The sequence below is a fragment of the Erpetoichthys calabaricus genome, chromosome 1, assembly GCF_900747795.2.
Source record: "Erpetoichthys calabaricus chromosome 1, fErpCal1.3, whole genome shotgun sequence".
In the NCBI taxonomy this organism is placed as follows: Eukaryota; Metazoa; Chordata; class Cladistia; order Polypteriformes; family Polypteridae; genus Erpetoichthys; species Erpetoichthys calabaricus.
Window position 1 is genome coordinate 238,764,059 of NC_041394.2, and position 23,161 is coordinate 238,787,219.

The 23,161-nt window shown below is 44.1% G+C and overlaps 1 protein-coding gene across 1 annotated transcript in view; it reads left to right on the forward strand.

Annotated features, from left to right (window-relative positions):
* Window positions 1-23,161, forward strand: part of pik3cg (phosphatidylinositol-4,5-bisphosphate 3-kinase, catalytic subunit gamma) — a 56,730-nt gene that overhangs the window by 24,818 nt on the left and 8,751 nt on the right. Inside the window, exon 5 of the mRNA XM_028812919.2 lies at window positions 22,516-22,619. Within this exon, the coding sequence (XP_028668752.1) occupies window positions 22,516-22,619 (104 nt within the window). The remainder of the gene's footprint in view (window positions 1-22,515; window positions 22,620-23,161) is intronic.

Sequence of the window (23,161 nt, forward strand, 5' to 3'; positions counted from 1 at the left end):
GTGTGTTGGTCTGAGCAAAGAATGAGCTGGGCTGTCCAGAGGAGGGATCAGGGTCCCTTTCCTTCCATGGTTTCAGCAGATTCACCTGATAAACCTGCTCGCTCGGCCGACGATTGGGTTGTTTTACCAAATAGTCGGCGAACCCTTTCCTCTCTCTAACTTCATATGGTCCTTGCCAATGGGCAAGTAGTTTAGAATGGGAGGTGGGAAACAACACCATGACCCGATCCCCCGGTTGGAACTCCCGAAGGGTTGGTCATAACACGTGGTCATAATAGTGGGCATGTGCTGCTTGCTCCTCCTCCATGTGACTTTTTAGTATAGGTCAAATTTTCTCAAATCTATCGCGTAACTGCACGATATACTCCAAAACATTTGTCGAGGGAAGAGCCTCTCCTTCCCAACCTTCTTTCAAAATGTTCAGTATACCCCGGGGTTGTCGCCCATATAACAATTCAAATGGTGAGAACCCCATTAAGGCTTGAGGGACTTCCCTGTAGGCAAAGAGTATGAGGGGGAGGAGTTGATCCCAATTCCTTCCGTCCCCGCTGACCACCTTGTGAAGCATCAGTTTGAGAGTCTGGTTAAACCTCTCCACTAGACTGTTGTTTTGAGGATGATATACCACGGCCCTCAAGTGCTTTATCTTGAGTAACTTGGCCGTTTCCCTGAACATCTCCAAGGTAAATGGCGTCCCCTGGTCTGTAAGGACTTCTTTAGGGTTGCCGCTCGCACAAAGACCCCTACCAGTTCCTGTGCGATGGCTTTGGAAGTGGCTGAGCACAATGGAACAGCTTCTGGATACCGGGTTGCATAATCCACGAGGACTAATATATACTTATGTCCTCGAGCCAAGAGCTCTAGGGGACCAGTATATCGACCCCTATTCTTTAGAACGGGACATCAATCAAGAGAAGGGGAACAAGAGGAGCATGGTCCCTCCTAGGAAATTGCAGCAGTTGACGCTTTGGACAAGAGATACAGAAGCGGCGAACGTCCTTGTTAATTCCCAGACAGTAAAATCAGAGCTTGATACGCTCCAATGTTTTCTGTGCACCCAGGTGGTCTCCTAGGAGGCTGGTGTGTTCTAATTTACAACCCTGCCGCTGGAAGGTTAGTGGAATCAGCAGCAACTTCCGTCCCTCCCCATCAGGTTCACCGACCGATATAATAAATCATTCTCAATCACAAAGTGGGGACCCTGTGGCATGGGCTGACGGATGTCTTGACCGTTGACTAGAATGTCTGCATTCTTTGCAAACTTTTTTTTTTAAATTTTTATTGATTTTATTGAAATTACACAACATTCTATACAAATAGATCAATTTTACAAGAATAGGATTGAAGACGAATCAACCCCCACCCCTGAGAAAGAGAGCATGGGCAGCAGAATAAAACTTAAACCCAGTAAAAATAAGCAAATAGATAGATTAATAAGTGGATATAGATAAATGGAGAAGTAAAAGACAAAAAAAGAGAATAGGGAGAGAATCTGCTTCCTCGGTGCTTTAAAAGCTTATTCTAAAATGTTATTGATTAGATCCTGCCAGGTTTGGACAAATTTCTGCACAGATCCTCGAAGTGAGAATTTTATTTTTTCCAATTTCAAATAATGTATAACTTCAGTTACCCACTGGCTTAAAAGCTAGTTGAGCAAGATAAGTCTCCGTGCCAATAGTGTAGTAAGGGCAATTACAGTTTGTTTGTCCTTCTCCACTTTAAGCCCATCTGGAAGAATACCAAACACAGCTGTTAGTGGATTAGGAGGGATTGTGACACCAAGGCTGTTTGGAAGGCACTCGGTGGGCCTTAACCATCCTGCCACCATTTCCCAAAGAGCATCAGCCTGCTCTTGGGTGGATCGCTCAGGATCCAGCTTCCACGCCTGCAGGATCCTCACTTGCTGGTCTGGGGAAGCTCCATTTTTTTCCGGGGCCTTGGCCCCCGCGGGGAGGACAGCTCTCTCCTCTGAGAGAGCAAAATAAGACCCTGTCACTTCCCCCACAGAGACCAGCCCACTTCTGTATATCCCATCGACACCCTCCCTACTTGTATTACACAGGTGTCGAACTCCGGTCCTCGAGGGCCACAGTGGCTGCAGGTTTTCATTCTAACCTTCTTCTTCATTAGTGAGCCGTTTTTACTGCTAATTAACTTCTTTTACTTTAGTTTTAATTAACTTGACTCAGGCCCCTTAGTTGTCTCTTTTTCCTTAATTAGTAGCCAAACAATAATGAGACACAAAACAAGCCGCCACATGACCAGCTCACCTGTGCCCAACACACAATATCTAATAATAAAGAAAGATGAAGGTCTCAGTAAGGTTGATCTCTCAGGTCACCAAAACATTTTGACAATGTTCTTAGAAAAAACAGAAAAATCAACAAATTTAGAAATATCTGCTGTGTCAGAATGAGAGCAGCAACAAGCCATTGAATTAAATAATGGGCTTAATTAACAGCAAGAATCAGCTTCTCATTAAGAGACTGTTTGGAGTGAAATTGGTTGGAGTTTGAAATCCCAGTTTAGCTGGTCATGTGTTGGCTTGTTTCACATCTCATTTCTGTTTGGCTGCCATTTAATGAAGAAACAAATCAATTCAGAGGACTGAATCCTTAAAAACAGGGCTCTTGAAATGAAGGGAAAAGGAATTAATTAGCAGTGAAAACTGCTCACTGATTAGGAAAAGGGTTAGAATGAAAACCTGTAGCCACTGCGGCCCTCCAGGCCCGGAGTTTGACACCCCTGTTGTATTAGGTGGCCCGGAACGAGACAAAGGGAGAGAAGTTTGCACCAGTTCTTTCTGAAATCCGGGACGAACCCCCCACTCGGAAACTCGCCCCCCGGTACACTCCCACCTGGTCATGATTCAGATCCGGTACCGTTCTCTTCAGGGTTTCTTTCATCCTGCCGACTACGCCACTGTCACAAGATCAACACAAAGACATTTGCGAAGGTTTGGGGCAACCACCCGTATAATATTTCCTGGCTGCAAAAATGCTTATCACAAACAGACATGTTCACACAACTGAGTCCGAAACAGAACTGATATACTGAAGGCAAGATGGCAGTTTTATAGGCCAGTAAGGAATGTGATGTCATCAGGTCCGGAACTGGAAGTGACGTCGCTGGCTGCCCCAGAAACAAGCGGGATTTCCCGAGAATGGTCTGCAAGGGATCAAGAGAGAGAATTAGTACACTTCGCCACCCCCTGGCCCAGCATGGAATTACATTCATTCAAGTCCTTTAGTTGTCTCCTAAAGACGTGTGTGTGACAATGTATATGCACACTTAGAATCAAAAACAAATACAGCGATTTTCCTACATAGTCTTCATTTACACAATCTTAGCAAGTCGGCAGGTGTAATGTGATAAATATGTCTGGTAAATCACGCCAACTAGTCTGTGACTCACTCCAGTAAAATCAAACGGGTTTGATTTTTTCTTTAGTCATGGGGGTGGGCTCTGTGTGCACAATAACTGAAAACCAATGAATGCTCATCCAGAAGTACAATGCATATAATGCAATGATGAGGAATAAGGAACATGGGTTTTTAGGACTTCACAAACAGGTGAGAAGCTTATCTGTTAGATGTCTTGTGTTTTATGTTCCACTGCAGGAATGAAAAAGAAAAAAACAGGGCCAAAATTATAGATGAATATGCAGTAGCTGTCAAACCTTCTTACAGCATGGGCTCCATCATGACAGTATGCTACTGAATGTCACAAAAGGGAGCAAGCATGGCTGTGCTGGAAGGTTGGCATGCAGTCAATAATTGTGACATGCCTGACAACTTTCAGTAATTGACATGGTCCTGTGATAAGATAAGACCAGCAAAGCGGTCAATAAGTCTAACATACCCAAAGCAACCAGGATATTTCAAATACCAAAACATGCAATAAAATGCATGGTAAGCAAGTAATCATAATAATCTCTTCATTTAATCTAACAGTGTAGTCTGTAGTTATTATTATAAGATATAAAAGGCTTACAGTTATGCAATAGCAGACAAAAGACTTCTGAATCCTGTTGACATTAGACCAGTATAATGTGCATAGAACCAGCATATAGAAGCAAATTTTAAAAACTCCAACCAATGTTAACTTGTTATCCCTGTATTGCGAAGTAGAACACCAATGAACAAGCTACAGTAAAATTCTTGCAATTGTGCCGCACATCCTTAAATACATGAGTGTTGAAAATAAAAAAAAAATATACAGGCACATGTTGCAGAAGTTATCAGGAGAAACATAGAGCTACTTATATTTTGTCAGTTGTTTTAGTTGAAATATGTGCTTAGATGAATACATGTAGCACATGTGCTCTCAATATAACGTTAAAGGAGTTTTTTTGCTAAGAGGACACAGCCGTTGCCAGCAGTCCATCGTGGTGTGATCTTTTCTAAGGTATTGTATGCACTGTGAAAAGCAGGCACTATGCACTTGTCATTACAATTCTCAGTGTGGTATTTTTTTCTGTAGGATTGCTCAAATGGTGAAACTGAATTTTACTAAAACTTATTACAGGCTTACCAATGCTCACTGTGCACAGTTAGGAAATTATGCATGCTACATGCTCCTCATGCATATATTACACACTGAAGGGCAGATATCTTTAATCCTAGCTTTTCCTTTTGGACAACTGCGCACTACTTCTTTCACAACAGTAAGTGGTTATCAGAAATTTACGGTGATATTATTAAGTACAATTAATTATGAATTTTATCATTTATTCTGTATTTTAAACACCCCACTAGCTTAAAAGTCAACTTACCTCTGTAGGTTTTCATAATTTTGAGGAAGAGTTCTTGTATGCAGGTAGCTCCACAGTTTTTAGGATACTATAGTTTATACTGCCTAAAAGCTGTTTTGTCCTTAAAACAGGACAGTTCTTCTGAATGTGAACAGTGATGTGTATAGTACCGTCTGTTTTTTATAACGATTGTGGCTGCTACCACTACACAGAGAACTTTCCGCTGCATTATCAATTGCACAGACATCTGTATGTGCAGCAGAAACACATTTTCATTTCTTGGCCAATGTACTGGACCATCACATATGATATACTATAATGCATCTACTTACTGTGCCACGGAAAACAAGAAAGCTGCACGTCATTTACTAAAATACTTGGTGCTTCCAGAATCTGACCTACTACCCCAAACATTTTTATGCAGTTTTGCTTTATTTGGCCACTGTGAACTAGGATTTTGAATGCAGTCAATTAATTGCACTCTCTAACAAGGTAGAAACATTACTAAATAAATCTAATTTTTAAAGAGTAAAAGTATTTGCATTTAAAAATACTTTAAAAAATATGATTCACTACATAATCTACTCAAGTACAGCAACAAAAGTAAATGTAATTAATTACTTTCCACCACTGTTTTTCTGCCTTCTGCTTCCATTTATCAGAAGTAGGTTCAGAAAATGGATGGGTAGTTCCTGTTGGAGGCCATTAGGGTGAAAGCTACTAGTCTTTGTGATATCGAAAGGTACCTATGTGCCTGACAGCCCACAAAAACAAAGGAACAAACTCTAAATAAAGTCCATCAGCAGGCAAATGTCCCACCCACTTTAGTAATTATTGTTGTTAGAACAGTAGAGTGGTTTTAATGAGAAAAGGCTTTTCAGCCCAACAAAGCTTGTCAATCCTATTCACCTAATATATTCAATTAATGTTTTTCTTCCACTTGAAAGACTGGTGTATTATATTATTCAACAACTCTAAACATGTTCCAGGTTTTACTTTGTTTTTACCAGATGGATCCTGTTACATAGTAAAAGAACAATGACAACAAGGCAAGGCTTATAAGAACAATGATATTACTGACCTTGAGAAAAGGAAACCTGGAACAATACTGGATAAAAGGCAAGGCCTGAAGCAACATAGACTGTCCACCATACAAATTCATAGAGTGTTGGGATGTTTATGTAACAAAATTATAGGGTTATGATAATGCATCTTGTTAAAAAACATTTTGTTTTTGTTAAACATCTTCTTGCCAAATATCTTTTCAAAGCCTCATTCATCCATTGATCCCCATATTCATCTTCTGGCCTGCCTTAGTCCACTTATTAGGTCAGGTGGCCAATTCCGATCCAAACAACATTGAGGCAAGGAAGTAGCCAAGCTGGAGCAGGATGTTGCGTAGTTATTACATAGCCATTACACCTTATTATTATATTTCAAAAACATAATATATAGTTACATTCTTGAAACTGCCTAAACTAATTTAAGGTTGGGGGGGCCACAGCACATCCCAGCAGTATTAGGTGCAAGGAAGGAACCTCCTTGTTTTTAACTATTTCACCTATGCTTTAGCTTTGTACATTTAAACAATACAGTGCATTTACCATCATCAGCTGATTATCTTTGATGAAACAGCCTTTGAGTATAAAGATGACTATTGGGAAAAATCTGATGTCTCTTTTGACAGGGATAATATTTGTTTCTGGTGCTTTGTTGTTTTCTATCTACACAATGGTTTTCCTCAGTTAGGGATTGAAGAGTTAATTGCATACTTAGTACAACAAGATGAAATTGTAAACACTCTCGCCAGCATATAAGGGTAAACATGTTTCAAATGCTGTTCTGTCACTGAAGTAAAAGTAAGTGCTTATTCCACCTTCTGGAATGCCACAATGGTGCAGTCAAGTATCCTCCTTCCACACTTCCTAGGGCAAACAAGGAGATTGCTGTAAGAAATGAAGTGTGAATTAATTAAAATTTTTCTTACTGAGTGTTTTATTTTGCTGAATTAGTATAGGCCTAGCACAATAATAATCTATCTTTGTTTCTAATCATTTTACCTTTCATGATGTCAAAATAAACTTGTCCAACTTGATATTGTTAGGTTGGTGTGCCTCCAACTTTTTAGTGTCTTTGTAGTTTGGAAATCAAGTCATTGAAGAAGATAGGAATGTAATCTATTGTACTACACCAGCACCACAAGGCCCTGGAAAAATGAAGATGATCTAATTTATATTTTATATTCCTTTTTACAAAGAAATAGTCACAAACTAGGCAAAGATCAAAATACAAAAAGGTGTGTAAGCAGAGGCAGAGGTATAAAATGATACTGGACAATAGGCACTACATTCTAAACCATAAAATTAAAAAGGTGGTTCACATAGGCTTTTGAAGCACAACGCGGTGTTTCAGTTTTCATTTACCTTGCAACTGCTGTTCTCATCTTTTGCCTGCTGTATAATTAAAACTGACATGCAGAGTTGGGGCCAAACAGCTTAAAAAACAGAAGTCACAGATGGAGACCTTGCCCTTACTTTACAATTATCCATTGACTGTGAAGGAGTGGGATTGCCTGTAAAATGTAATAGTTCCCACAATGCCCCCAATATGTATAAAGCAACCTCCTAATGAAGATTAAAATAGCATAATTTAATGTCAACTTATTTGTAATACAGAGGTTGGAAACCTTGATAGATTATGATGTACTAAGTAAAATTTATGAGCACTGAAATAGTCTGCCAATGGGAATACTGGATGTGGTGCAGTCAAATAGCTTGTTTCTGCACTTCTCAAGGCGACCAAAGAGATGGTTCCAAAAGGTCTTGTCCATAACTTAATTAGTAAAGATCACCTACCACAATGCCGCAGAAGAGACTCTCAGTTCACAGGCGTTTCATCAGAACCAATGAAGATTTCTTACTTCTGCAGCTTGCTTCTTGTTGTACATCCCTGTTATTACAGTAGAGGTCATCTTTCTACACTCTGTGAATTTAGTGAATATACAGTAGTGAAAAGTCAAGCAAAATGACACCTTTTATTGGCTAACTAAAAAGATTACAATATGCAAGCTTACATCTTCTTTCTTTTAAAAAATTACTTGCTTCAGCTTGAAACAAATGCATAAGTATACAGTATAAAGGGCTTGAATCAAGGGTGGGTTTACAATAAAGTATAACACAAGCACAGCAAAACAAAAACTCTCTAACTGCCCCTCGGTCTTCATTGACAAGTGCCCTTAGCCACTTGATAACAATGTGATGACTAGCCTGCTTCCCACTGCAACTCATCTTGATTGTCATCTGCCCTCTCCTTCTTGATATAATTCTTGTCTCTGCTTTCTATTCATAATTAATGGAAAATTAGCAAGAACTGATAATTTACTATATACAGTATATCACAGTCTGCAGCCTGTTTATGGAATTAGGTCTTGCCAAAAGGGCCTCAGATGCTTATACAATCTGTTCTCCTAACTTCATATTTATGGGCAATACATTCATAACGTTTCCAGACCTGTCTGCCTATCACAAAATAAGACTGGACCTGAGTGCTTTCTTTCTTTTTTTCTTGGTGTGACAGTTCTTGTCTTGTAAACTAAAAAGGATTTGATGGAAATGTGGCAAATAATCAAGGGTGGGTTCAAATTAAAAAGGTTTCAATAACTTGTTTAAAATATACTTTATATATATTTTTTTCAGAATAAGAAGTCACATGGGCAGTAAGGATAAGAGCAAACTTCAGTTGGCTATGTTGTCCTTTAAATGCTTAAAAAAGCTTGAGGGAGTAAAAGAGTGTGAATTACAGAGGGTAAAGGATTCTTTAGAATGGAAGTGTTGCTGTGCCTATGTTGTTGATGTGTAGATTAGGAAAGGTCATAAAAAAGAGAAGCAGTAATACTCGTGTTTATTTTTTACTTCAGTATACTGTATAGTACTGTATAGTACAATATGTGCTCTGGTCCTAATTTAGGATCCTGAGGTGGTTTGTCGTGTGGTGGGTGTGGCAATATGCTGTATCAGTGCATGCTTCCAACCTCCTCCTATTATTATCCATCCATCCATCCATTGTCTCCCGCTTATCCGAGGTCGGGTCGCGGGGGCAGCAGCTTGAGCAGAGATGCCCAGACTTCCCTCTCCCCGGCCACTTCTTCTAGCTCTTCCGGGAGAATCCCAAGGCGTTCCCAGGCCAGTCGAGAGACATAGTCCCTCCAGCGTGTCCTGGGTCTTCCCCGGGGCCTCCTCCCGGTTGGACATTCCCGGAACACCTCACCAGGGAGGCGTCCAGGAGGCATCCTGATCAGATGTCCGAGCCACCTCATCTGACTCCTCTCGATGCGGAGGAGCAGCGGCTCTACTCTGAGCCCCTCCCGGATGACTGAGCTTCTCACCTTATCTTTAAGGGAAAGCCCAGACACCCTGCGGAGGAAACTCATTTCAGCCGCTTGTATTCGCGATCTCGTTCTTTCGGTCACTACCCATAGCTCATGACCATAGGTGAGGGTAGGAACATAGATCGACTGGTAAATTGAGAGCTTCGCCTTGCGCCTCAGCTCCTTTTTCACCACGACAGACTGATGCAGAGCCCGCATTACTGCGGATGCCGCACCGATCCGCCTGTCGATCTCGCGCTCCATTCTTCCCTCACTCGTGAACAAGACCCCGAGATACTTGAACTCCTCCACTTGGGGCAGGATCTCGCTACCAACCCTGAGAGGGCACTCCACCCTTTTCCTGCTGAGGACCATGGTCTCGGATATGGAGGTGCTGATTCTCATCCCAGCCGCTTCACACTCGGCTGCGAACCGATCCAGAGAGAGCTGAAGATCACGGCCTGATGAAGCAAACAGGACAACATCATCTGCAAAAAGCAGTGACCCAATCCTGAGCCCACCAAACCGGACCCCCTCAACGCCCTGGCTGCGCCTAGAAATTCTGTCCATAAAAGTTATGAACAGAATCGGTGACAAAGGGCAGCCCTAGCGGAGTCCAACTCTCACTGGAAACGGGTTCGACTTACTGCCGGCAATGCGGACCAGGCTCTGGCAATGATCGTACAGGGACCAGACAGCCCTTATCATTGGGGGCCGGTACCCCATACTCTCGGAGTACCCCCCACAGGATTCCCCGAGGGATACGGTCGAATGCCTTTTCCAAGTCCACAAAACACATGTAGACTGGTTGGGCAAACTCCCATGCACCCTCCAGGACCCTGCTAAGGGTATAGAGCTGGTCCACTGTTCCGCGACCAGGACGAAAACCACACTGTTCCTCCTGAATCCGAGGCTCGACTATCCGATGGACCCTCCTCTCCAGAACCCCCGAATAGACTTTTCCAGGGAGGCTGAGGAGTGTGATCCCTCTGTAGTTGGAACACACCCTCCGGTCCCCCTTCTTAAAGAGGGGGACCACCACCCCGGTCTGCCAATCCAGAGGCACTGTCCCTGATGTCCATGCGATGTTGCAGAGGCGTGTCAGCCAAGACAGTCCTACAACATCCAGAGCCTTGAGGAACTCCGGGCGTATCTCATCCACCCCCGGGGCCCTGCCACCAAGGAGTTTTTTGACCACCTCGGTGACCTCAGTCCCAGAGATGGGGGAGCCCACCTCTGAGTCCCCAGGCTCTACTTCCTCATTGGAAGGCATGTTAATGGGATTGAGGAGGTCTTCGAAGTACTCCCCCCACCGACCCACAACGTCCCGAGTCGAGGTCAGCAGCGCACCATCCCCACTATATACAGTGTTGACACTGCACTGCTTCCCCTTCCTGAGACGCCGGATGGTGGACCAGAATCTCCTCGAAGCCGTCCGAAAGTCGTTCTCCATGGCCTCCCCAAACTCCTCCCATGCCCGAGTTTTTGCCTCAGCAACCACCAAAGCCGCATTCCGCTTGGCCTGCCGATACCTATCAGCTGCCTCCAGGGTCCCACAGGACAAAAGGGTCCCGTAGGACTCCTTCTTCAGCTTGACGGCATCCTTCACCGCCGGTGTCCACCAACGGGTTCGGGGATTGCCACCACGACAGGCACCGACCACCTTACGGCCACAGCTCCGGTCAGCTGCTTCAACAATAGAGGCACAGAACATGGCCCATTCAGACTCAATGTCCCCCACCTCCCTCGGGACATGGTTGAAGTTCTGCCGGAGGTGGGAGTTGAAGCTACTTCTGACAGGGGGCTCTGCCAGACGTTCCCAGCAGACCCTCACAACACGTTTGGGCCTACCACGCCTGACCGGCATCCTCCCCCACCATCAAAGCCAACTCACCACCAGGTGGTGATCACTTGACAGCTCCGCCCCCTCTTCACCCGAGTGTCCAAGACATGTGGCCGCAAGTCCGACGACACGACCACAAAGTCGATCATCGAACTGAGGCCTAGGGTGTCCTGGTGCCAAGTGCACATATGAACACCCCTATGCTTGAACATGGTGTTCGTTATGGACAATCCGTGACGAGCACAGAAGTCCAATAACAAAACACCGCTCGGGTTCAGATCAGGGGGGCCATTCCTCCCAATCACGCCCTTCCAGGTCTCACTGTCATTGTCCACGTGAGCATTGTAGTCTCCCAGCAGAACGAGGGAGTCCCCAGAAGGTATGCCCTCTAGCACACCCTCCAGGGACTCCAAAAAGGGTGGGTACTCCGAACTGCTGTTCGGTGCATACGCACAAACAACAGTCAGGACCCATCCCCCCACCCGAAGGCGAAGGGAGGCTACCCTCTCGTCCACCGGGGTAAACCCCAATGTACAGGCTCCAAGTTGGGGGGCAATAAGTATGCCCACACCTGCTCAGCGCCTCTCACCGGGGGCAACTCCAGAGTGGTCCAGAAGGTATGCCCTCTAGCACACCCTCCAGGGACTCCAAAAAGGGTGGGTACTCCGAACTGCTGTTCGGTGCATACGCACAAACAACAGTTAGGACCCATCCCCCCACCCGAAGGCGAAGGGAGGCTACCCTCTCGTCCACCGGGGTAAACCCCAATGTACAGGCTCCAAGTTGGGGGGCAATAAGTATACCCACACCTGCTCGGCGCCTCTCACCGGGGGCAACTCCAGAGTGGTACAGAGTCCAGCCCCTCTCAAGGAGATTGGTTCCAGAGTCCAAGCTGTGCGTCGAGGTGAGTCCGACTATATCTAGCCGGAACCTCTCAACTTCGCGCACTAGCTCAGGCTCCTTCCCCTTCAGAGAGGTGACATTCCACGTCCCAAGAGCCAGCTTCTGTAGCCGAGGATCGGACCGCCAAGGTCCCCGCCTTCGGCCACCACCCAACTCACACTGCACCCGACCTCCTTGGCCCCTCCCATAGGTGGTGAGCCCATGGGAAGTCCTATTATTATTATTATTATTATTATTATTATTATTATTATTATTATTAGTCTTTAACACGGAATATACATAATTTGGACTGACTGTGCATCCCAGTGTATCAAGCAGCATAACATAACTGAGCAATCACATACACTTAAGATTAAAAAGAGTTATTTTTTTACTTTGGGTATTACTTAAGGTGTAAATAAAAAACAGTGAAATGCTGTAAAAGGAAGCAAATGCAATCAGAGAAAAAAGTGAAGATAATGACGAGCACTGAAAATAAAAGTCTAAATACAACCTTCTTTAAAGATAAATGTATTATGCCTTTACAGTATCTACATACTGCATGCCCAGTTCTAGTTTTTAATACTTGATTTGGCTTTGTGAATGTGATTCCTTTCTACACACGCCAACCTGCTTAAGGAACAATAGATATTAACTTTACACAAAAGATATTGGCATTCATTCTCCTGATATCTATCTGGAATCTGCAAAATTAAAAAAAAAAATTATCAGCCAGATTAACATAACTGGCAGCTATATGCTGGCTTCAGATTCTTTATAGCCTGAGATGCCTGTGAATTGGTCAGCACACGATTGCAAGGGCTCAAAGATGCTTTTAGTGCAACCATTACTGCTTAATACGTCTCAGAATTTACACGTTTAAGGGGTGACATTTTGAAAAATACATAGGAAATGTTTTGGTTTTTTTGCATTTCACATTTCTGTAAAAACAATCAAATCTATGTCACAATTGTAAAATTATATCACACGTAAATAATAACACATATAACTTTGTTGTTGGACAAGTTTCTTGACCATTTTCATTCTAGCCATCAACAACAAGACCTTCCTATCTTGAGGAGTTATATATTTATTCAATGCCATGATACCTTATCAATCATTGAGAAAGCACATATTCTTCTTAATAATTAACACTGTCAGTCTACACACAGCATATCATCATCAAACTCCAAAGCAAGAAGAGATTTAGGTGTGTAGCAAGCACACATTAACAAGTCTTACAAGTGTAAGGTAGTGCATTGTTTTTACTCTGCATGCATTATGATTTTTTTAAAACCTGCAGCCTGCTTGGGAGATGGATTCTGAGAAACTGTGGCTTCTCCTGTCTTCTGTAAATCTTGTGATCATTCTTGGCCTTTTTCCTTTTAGAAAATACAGCCTTAGGAGACACTCACCCTTTTCAGCAGGAAAGGCCTGTACGTATGAATTACATAAACAAATGTTTTTTTGAGTTGTGAAGTTGTGGACTGTTTTGTGGGTGACGTGATCTGCATGCTTTATATGTTGAGAATAAGTGGAACCTCCTGCTGTTGTTTGTAAAGTTTTTTCAGGCAAGCTGCCCAACCTTTTAAGACTGACTTCATGTTAGGCCAAACAAGCAGCTGTTTGTGGCTTAGTTGCCAGAAGCTGTCTTTTCAAGTCTTCATATGGCCATGGTCTCAGCACTCTTTGTTGTTAATCATTTTGTCTTTCTTAGTCAAGCTTCAGAGATATTCTTTTTACTACATGGTGTCTGTCATACTGATAATCTTGTACAACAAAATACAGCTTAATGTTCAATGAGAAATCAATTTCTTGTATAGACTTTTTAAAGATGGTCAGTGACTTTAAACTCTTAGTAATGGAATGCACTGTGTATTATTTAAATCTGTGAGATTTAAATCCAGACATAAGTCCAATATTATTATTATTATTGTTGTTGTTGTTATTATTCAGTTTCCATCCAGTTATTTCATCACAGGCTTTTTGGGTTGGAAGGCAGAAATGATCACTGAATTACAATACAATACAATACAATTTATTTTTGTATAGCCCAAAATCACACAAGAAGTGCCGCAACGGGCTTTAACAGGCCCTGCCTCTTGACAGCCCCCCAGCCTTGACTCTCTCAGAAGCAGTTCAAAAAGAGACCCCTTTCCAGGAAGGTTGGGTGTGCAGTTGGTGTCAAAAAGAAGGGGGTCAATACAATACAATACACAGAACAGAACAAATCCTCAATATAGTATAAAAATAAAAAATTTTACAAGTACGGACCAGAATTTAATAGTAGATGATATCACATAGTACGATTTGGATTTCTTTAGAGTCCTGGAGACCTCAACCATCAAGCTGCCTCCCCCATTTGGCCATTCCACAGCTGAAACATTGCTTGGCCAGCCAATCCGATGAAAGGACCCCTCTACCCCACGATTCCTGCGAACCTCCATCAGGGATGACTTTACCTTAGGCAGGCAAAACAACTTGGCAGGTGGGCCGTGGCACCAAGTGCCACATTTGAGTGCTGAGAAGAGAAACAGAATAGGTGAGAGTTAGTAACAAATTATAACTATCATGTTACTTATGTTTTAGTGCTAATGACTAACAACAGAGATTCAGTCTGTACAGTTAATCAGCCGCTCTAGTCAGGATATGCTAAACTGAAGTAGTGAGTCTTCAGCCTGGATTTAAAAGCTGAGCACGATGGGGCATCTCTTATAGTTGCAGGCAGACCATTACACAGTTTAGGGGCCCTGTAACTAAAAGCTCGACATCCCACAGTTATTTTATTAATCCTTGGAATCATAAGCAGACCGGCATCTTGAGATGTGCGCTCTGGTTTGTAAGTCATGATAAGTTCAGACAAATAAGCCGGACCTTGGCCATTTAATGCTTTATATGTTAAAAGGAGGACTTTGAAATCTGCCCTAACTGGGAGCCAGTGTAAGGATTTAAGAACTGGAGTTATGTGTTCGTATTTTCTTGTTCTTGTAATAATTCTTGCAGCAGCATTTTGGATTAACTGGAGGCAATATAAAAATAATTTGAACATCCAGTGAACACCACATTGCAGTAGTCAATCCTACTAGAAATTAATGCATGAATTAATTTCTCAGAATCCTGTTTATTTAGAAAGCGCCTTAATTTCCCAACATTTTTAAGATGAAAGAAACATGATTTGGACCACTTTGTAATATGTGCTTTAAATGACATGCTAAAGTCAAAGATAACTGCTAGATTGCGGGCTGATTCAGTAAAATTAGTGGTGATTCCAACTGAGTTAAATGATGACAAAATATTGTTGTGATCAGCGTCATTCCCTCCAACAATTAATATCTCTGTTTTATCAGTGTTTAAAGACAAGTAGTTCTCATCCATCCACTCCTTTAATTCACTAATACAACTAATTAAAGACAACATCGGAGAAACTTCATTTGATCTAACTGAAAGGTATAAATGAGTGTCATCTGCATACGAGTGAAAATTAACATTATGTTTCCTAATGATAGATCCCAGTGGAAGCATGTAAAGTGAAAACAGTAAAGGTCCCAGTACTGAGCCCTGCGGGACACCATATCTCACTTCTGTGTATAATGATGGAGTACTGTCAGCACATTTCTGTACATATTGGAATCGATTTGATAAATAAGAACTAAACCAAGCAAGCACAGTGCCTGTAAGCCCAATTAAATTAAATGGAAGACCATCACAAGGCATATACCCATACTTATTCATGCCAGGGTAATTTAGGGACACATTTCTTTGGTATGTAGGAGAAAATATAGGTACCAGGAGAATTAAAACACCCACAGGTACAGAGGAAATGTTGAAACTCCACATAGACATGTGAAATGATCAGAAACGTACCAGAAGTTCCTTGGAGCTATTAGGTATTAGGTACTATTGACAATGGCATTGTCATGTTCTTTTCAGATATCTTCCTTCCATCGATTTCTAGTCACCCCTTAATCCAATGTAGGGTAACAGAGCATCTGAACCTGCCCCAGTCCCATGGGAAAAATTAAGGAACTACTTTTGGCATACTGTTCCCACTGGTGTTTTATTTACTGAATGATTCGATTCATTGATTTTTTATGCTTTTATTTTCACCTATTCAGTGTAATAATAACATCCAAGAATTAAGAATAACACTGAATAAATCGTCACAAAGATTTTATCAAACAAGCTAAGACAGCTACACAAAATATACCGAACCCAATCAACAGACTTAGTTGGATAATAAGGACTTGGGAATAAAACTATTAGCTGGTGCTCCATTGAGATTTGGTTTCTACTATTTACGTTATGTTGGAGCAGTTGACCCAAGCTTCCTGTCACTATGTAACAGGAAAAAAACAAATGACCAAAAAAAGAGTTGATAACAAAGCAATATATAAAATAGTTCCTTATGAAGCAAATAAACAGCTTTTAAAGGTAGTTTTCCAAAAATAGAAAGACAACAGGGAAGGTGAAGCATATTACAGATTGTAGAGTGATTATGTTCTATAACAAAAAAATAACAAAATCTTCCCAGTTTTTTACAGATTTTTTAACTATGTTAGTAGGAGTACACTAAAGTACAGTTACATCTAAATAAGTAAAAGATCACAGCAATTGATATTTTACACAATGTAATAAAATTACAAAAGTAAAAGTTACATTGGCATATTATTTATCCCTGCAAAGTCAACAAATGTAACTTTTAACTGTTTTCTGTACTCTTAAGTGTATTCAATAATAGAAATAGCCAAAAAAAGAAAGAATGGGCCATACATAATTCAGAATCTGATCGAGCCAAATGTCACCTACCCTGGTTAACCTTCATCTAGAAGGCAGTCAGTTTCTCCTCATATCTGAATATAGTAGGTGTTAACCCATTACTTAGGATCACATCCTTGTCGTTTCTTATTGTACCAGAAATATTTGGGTGTCAACAGGTATCTTAGCACTAATTGAAGCTTATCACAAACAAATAATAAATGTGTATGATCTATTAGCAGAGTAGTGGAACAGACTGGTTATTGCTTCTGCCTCACAGCCCCAAAATTGCCTTTTTATTTTTGTTATTTTATTGTTTATTATTTCAGTGCCCAGGTTCTTTTGACTCTACAGTATCTGTTACTTAAGAATAAGTCCTTAAAGGGGAAATAGGGGACCTAACTAGTAAAATAACATTTTGAACAAATATAACAAATACTTTAAATATATGGAAACATTTCTGGTGCAGCGGGTGATGCAAACATGCACCCTTTAAACCTGTATTTCTTACTTTAGTATATATTTTTTATTTTATAAACACAGTGTGAATACAGATGGAATACCAAAGTTTGTTAAAAGCTAGTTCTTTTCAGTACTTTTTTAGTACTTTTCATCTGCCAGCATGTTGGTCAAGTACAAGACTTGTATGGTGTGTATGTGACATAAAAATGTCCTTAAAAGAAATTGCAATACTTTAAGTTTGTATTTTACAGTATTGCAGAACATTTATTGTTTTATTTGTTCCTCCGCGATCATGTGTGGTGACAGTTTTCTTTTAAACATGCTGGATGCTTTTTTGCAAGGCATCTCTCTCCTTAAAAGCTATGGTATGCAAAGGGTAAATTTTATGCACTTTGACATTCTCTGATTTACAAGAAAAAAATCAGCATTGTTGTTTTATCTTTTAGAGTATTATTTGAAATGTGTCTGGTTTGCTCCTGATCTCATACATGAATACTGTATACAGATACTGTCACAAACTCGAGACAGAGTCATGTAATGGTTTGGGGCAGCCACCCGTATAATTTGGTATCCTGGCTGCAAGGTTGTTTTCTCAAAATATACAGCACTGATGTGCATACAACCGAGTCCAAAACAAGACTGAGGGAATAGGGAAAAGGTGCAGGCTTTTAAAGGGGGAGACAGGAAGTGAGATCATAAGGATCAGGCTCATGTTCTTCAGCCATTGGTTCGAGCCCGGACGTGACATCACAGGGGCCAGAGCCGGCAAGGTCTCCTTCCATTGGCACGGTCCCGGAAGTGACGCCAAGAGAGCCAGGTGGAATCTCCCGTGAATAGTCTACAGGGAAGGGAGAAAAAGAGTCAGTGCACTCTGCCACATCCCAGCATGCCTCAGAACTGCCTTTACTCAAGCCCTTTAGCTGCCTCCCATGCGCACATGTGTGACAAGGCCCCCCCACTTAGGCCAGACCCGTCGGGTCGGGCGACCCTAATCGAGAGGTCGTAAACCCGAGAAAGAGCATCAGCATTGGCATGGAGAGCGCCCTGGCGATGAACGAGCAAAAACTTGTACGGCTGTAGGTCAAGAAACCACCGGGTGAACTGCGGATTCAACTCCTTGTGCGGGGCCATCCACAGTAGAGGTGCATGGTCCGTGACAAGGGTGAATTCCCGGCCCAACAGGTAGTACCTAAGCTGAGTAATCGCCCATTTAATCGCCAAAGCCTCCCTTTCCACCGCTGCATACCTGGTCTCCCGGTCCAACAGTTTCTGGCTCAGGAACATGATGGGGTGTTCCACACCATCAACACTTTGGCTCAGCACGGCCCCCAGGCCTGTGTCCGAAGCGTCCGTCTGGTGGATGAAAGGCAAAGAAAAGTTAGGTGCCATCAAAATAGGTGCGGACGTAAGGGCCAGCTTCAAGTCACTAAATGCAGCGTCTGTCTTTTCAGTCCATACCACAATATTCGGGGCCCTCTTCTTTCTCAAATTAGTCAAGGGCGCCGCTCTCTCCGAGAACCGGGGCACAAACCGGCGGTAGTACCCCGCTAACCCGAGAAAGGCTTAGACCTGCCGCTTGGTTCGCGGACGGGGCCATTTCAAAATGGCATCTACTTTGGAGCACTGTGGCCTTACGGTACCCCGACCCACCAGGTAGCGTAAATATTTGGCCTCGCTCAATGCAAAGAAGCATTTCTTGGGATTAATCTGGAGCCCGGCCTCACCAAGTGTCCGCAATACCGCTTGGACATGCTGTAGGTGTTCCCTCCATGTGCTGGAATAGATGACCACGACATCGAGGTAGGCAGCACTGTATGAGTTATGAGGCCGGAGCACCAGACGCTGGGAGGTTGCTGGAGCCCCGTGTAACCCAAATGGAAGGACACGATACTGCCAGTGTCCGCTAGGGGTGCTAAACGCGGTTTTAACCTTCGCAGAGTCCGTTAAAGGAACCTGCCAGTACCCCTTTGTCATGTCCAGTGTGGTCAAATATTGAGCCTGCCCAAGCCTCTCGAGAAGGTTGTCCACTCGTGGCATTGGGTAGGCATCGAATTGGGAGACTGGATTAAGCCGATGGAAGTCATTGCAGAACCTCCAACTCCCGTCAGGCTTACCGACCAACACAATGGGACAGGACCAGGGACTATGACTTTCCTCAATCACACCTAGTTCCAGCATGTGCTTGATCTCAAGCTCCACTTCAGCCCTTTTTGCCTCGGGAAGACGATACGGGCGTTCTCGGACAATAACCCCGGGCTCTGTCACAATGTTGTGCTCAACCAGAGAGGTCCTTCCGGGGTTCTCACTGACTACCTCCCGGACAGACCGGATAACTGTTTCCAGCTCTTGCCGTTGTCTGGGACTTAAATCCGCACCGAAGTTAAGGTTAGCCGTGTGAGCAAAGAGTGAGCGGGGCTGGCTGGAGGAGGGATCGGGATCCCTGTCCTTCCACGGTTTCACCAGGTTCACATGATAAACCCGCTCCCTCGGTCGACAATTGGGTTGACTCTCCAAATAGTCGACGAGTCCTTTCCTCTCCTTAACTTCGTAGGGGCCTTGCCAATGGGCAAGCAACTTAGAATGGGAGGTAGGCACTAGGACCATGACATGATCCCCCAGGCGGAACTCCTGGAGAGACGTGCCGCGGTCGTAATATCGGACCTGTGCTGCTTGGGGCTCTTCCATGTGACTTTTAAGGAGGGGCCGAATTTTTCCAAATCTATCGCGTGATTGCGCGATATACTCCAGTATGTTTGTAGAGGGAAGAGCCTCTTCTTCCCATCCTTCTTTTAGGATATCTAATATGCCCCGGGGCTGTCGCCCATACAATAATTCAAAAGGGGAGAACCCCATGGAGGCTTGTGGGACTTCCCGATAGGCAAAAAGGACGAGGGGGAGGAGCTGATCCCAGTTCCTTCCATTATCGCTGACCACCTTACGCAACATTTGTTTGAGAGTTTGATTGAATCTCTCTACCAAACCGTCGGTGTTTCAGTAACTTGGCAGTCTCCTTGAATGTCTCCGAGGTGAAAGGTGTCCCCTGGTCCGTCAAGACTTCCTTGGGGATACCCACGCGCGCAAAGACCCCTAGTAATTCCCGTGCGATGGCTTTAGAAGTAGCTGAGCGCAACGGAACAGCTTCGGGGTATTTGGTAGCATAATCCACGAGGACTAGGATGTACTTGTGTCCTCGGGCTGAAGGCTCTAGAGGTCCGACTAAATCGATCCCAATTCTATGGAAAGGAATGTCAATAAGGGGAATAGGAACGAGAGGAGCACGGTCCTTTCTAGGAATTTGTCGCAATTGACACTCTGGGCAGGAAGTGCAAAAGCGATGAACCTCCTCATTGATTCCCAGCCAGCAGAAACGGAGCTTGATCCGCTCCAGGGTTTTCTCGGTGCCCAAATGGCCACCTAGGAGGTGGGCGTGTGCCAACTCACAGACCTGCCGCTGGAAGGTCCGCAGGATTAGTAGTAGCCTTCTCTCCTGCCCATCATGTTCAGCTACACAATAAAGAAGGTCATTTTCCAACACAAAGTGAGGACCCTGTGGCATCGACTGGTTGGTGCGCTGGCCATTGAACAGGACCACTGCATTTTTGGCAAACTTCAGGGAATCGTCACTCCACTGCTCCCTTTTAAATGAAGCCAGTGTCTCTCTAAATTGAAACCGCAAAAGGGAGAGAGGGTCGGCGCCAACCTCAAGGGGCGTGGCTTCCTCCCATTCCACCTCGGCGCTGGTGGATGACGTCTCGGCACACGACGGTCCAGGAGTTGCCACGTCACTCAAGGCGGCCACTTCATCTCTCTCTGCCGGCTGATTACACGGCGTGGAGGCAGCTTGAGACGGCTCATCCCCGTCCATAACTAGGCCCAAGTTAACCCCAGGAGTGGTATGTGTCTCACCGCTTATAATATTAGACCAGTCCCGCCCTAGTATCACCGGGTGCGGGGGTTTTGGAAGGACGGCCAAGGTTAGTTTTTGTACCGATCCCCCGTAACTGATGACACAAGCGGCGGAGCTGTACCAACGGATTTCTCCGTGGACACAGGTTATACTGATCTTAATCTTCAACCACTGTCGCGGCAGCAAAACCGGCGGGCAACAATGGAAATGTTGTTACCGGAATCGAATAAGGCTGTAGTCTTGTGTCCGTTGACGATCACCACACCAGTATGTGGGAGTGCCAACGGATTAGCCAGAGCACACCAACCCTTCCTTGCCCTCCACTCATATTCCTCCGTGCGTCCAAGCGGCTCCGGGGATGCCGATACAAGCTCCAAGTTGTACAGGGGGGTGGGGGGGGGCTAGGTCTTGGGACGTACTCTGGCTGAGTCTGACAAAGGGACGGTTCTGCTCCCTCAGATTGTGAGGCCGTCCTTTGTGTCTCCAGAAGCTCTATGAGCTCTGCCAAGTTCTTAAACTGCTTACCCCAGACCGGCTGGGTGAAGCCACGGGGAAGCTCTTTTAGGAGCAGATAGCAGACTACCTGCTCTATTACCTGGGAGGGCTTATTTTCATTTGGCCATAGCCACTGCCCTACCCTTGCCCATAAGGACCAAGTTTGTTTGAGGATCGGCCTCTCTGGGTCCAACCCCCAGGTTTTTACCTTACTCACCTGCCAGTCTGGGGCACCCCTAGGTGGAAATCGGGGGTCTGGTCTCACAGGGGGGTGGACACTCTCCTCCGAGAGAACATAATAAGCCCCATTTGCCTTCCCCTGCCGGGGTATCCCAATTCTGTAAGCCCCTCCCGCACATTCCCAGGCCTCTCCAGGTTGCCTAGTTAAGTGTACCGGGAGCGGAGCTCACACCGGGTCTCGCCGAACCATGGAACACCCTCCCCGCCTGAACACTCGGCCCCGGTACGCTCCCACCTGGGTGCATTGCAGGTCCTGTCCCCTTCTCTTCTGGGACTTCTCCATCCTACCGACTACGCCAATGTCGCAAACTCGAAACAGAGTCATATAAAGGTATGGGGCAGCCACCCGTATAATTTGGTATCCTGGCTGCAAAGTTGTTTTCTCAAAATATACAGCACTGATGTGCATACAACCGAGTCCAAAACAAGACTGAGGGAATAGGGAAAAGGTGCAGGCTTTTAAATGGGGAGACCGGAAGTGAGATCATAAGGATCAGGCTCATGTTCTTCAGCCATTGGTTCGAGCCCGGACGTGACATCACAGGGGCCGGAGCCGGCAAGGTCTCCTTCCATTGGCTCGGTCCCGGAAGTGACGTCAAGAGAGCCTGGTGGAATCTCCTGTGAATGGTCTACAGGGAAGGGAGAAAAAGAGTCAGTGCACTCTGCCACATCCCGGCATGCCTCAGAACTGCCTTTACTCAAGCCCTTTAGCTGCCTCCCATGTGCACGTGTGTGACAATACATAAATTGCAATTAAAATTTTATTTGATAGAACCATAATTTCTGATGACCACTGATTTTCTTTTTTTCAGTTGTTTACCAACTGAGACAGAAACTTGAAAAACTGCAGTCAACTGGTTTTCCTGATAACTTCAAAGTACCTTATGACCCGGGTGTCAGAGCAGGTCAGCTTGTGGTAAGTTCAAGTCTTTTATTTTTCTGTTTAAGTACTGTATCTGTATCTGATGTCTTGTGCTATCCATCATACATTGGCCATTTTTCAATGGGCCTTGGTATGCAACAAATATTAAGGAGGATTACAAGGGAAACTCTCGATGAATAGTCAACTTTTCTAAATTTTCTGTCTTATACTGTATATCAAGTGTGTATGTTCAGTTTTTCACTGTATGTCATTCATACGATGGGCTCACTGGTCCTGCTCTGCTGACTGGATTGTCTCTAGTACCTAACAACTCGGTAAGTGAATAATGATAATTGATGGGTGAATGGTGAAACTGATGGCATGGTGGCACAGTGGTAGCACTGCTGTAAGCAGATTAGGGCTCATGTTCCAGGTCCTCCCTTCATGTAGTTTACATGTTCTCCTGTGTTCTTGTGGGTTTCCTCTGGGCGCTGGGTTACCACCTACAGTCCACAGTGATACAGGTTAAATGGATTGGTAATGTTAAATTGGCCTGAGTATGTGTGTGTGTGTAGTGTGTTCACCCTGCAGTAGAC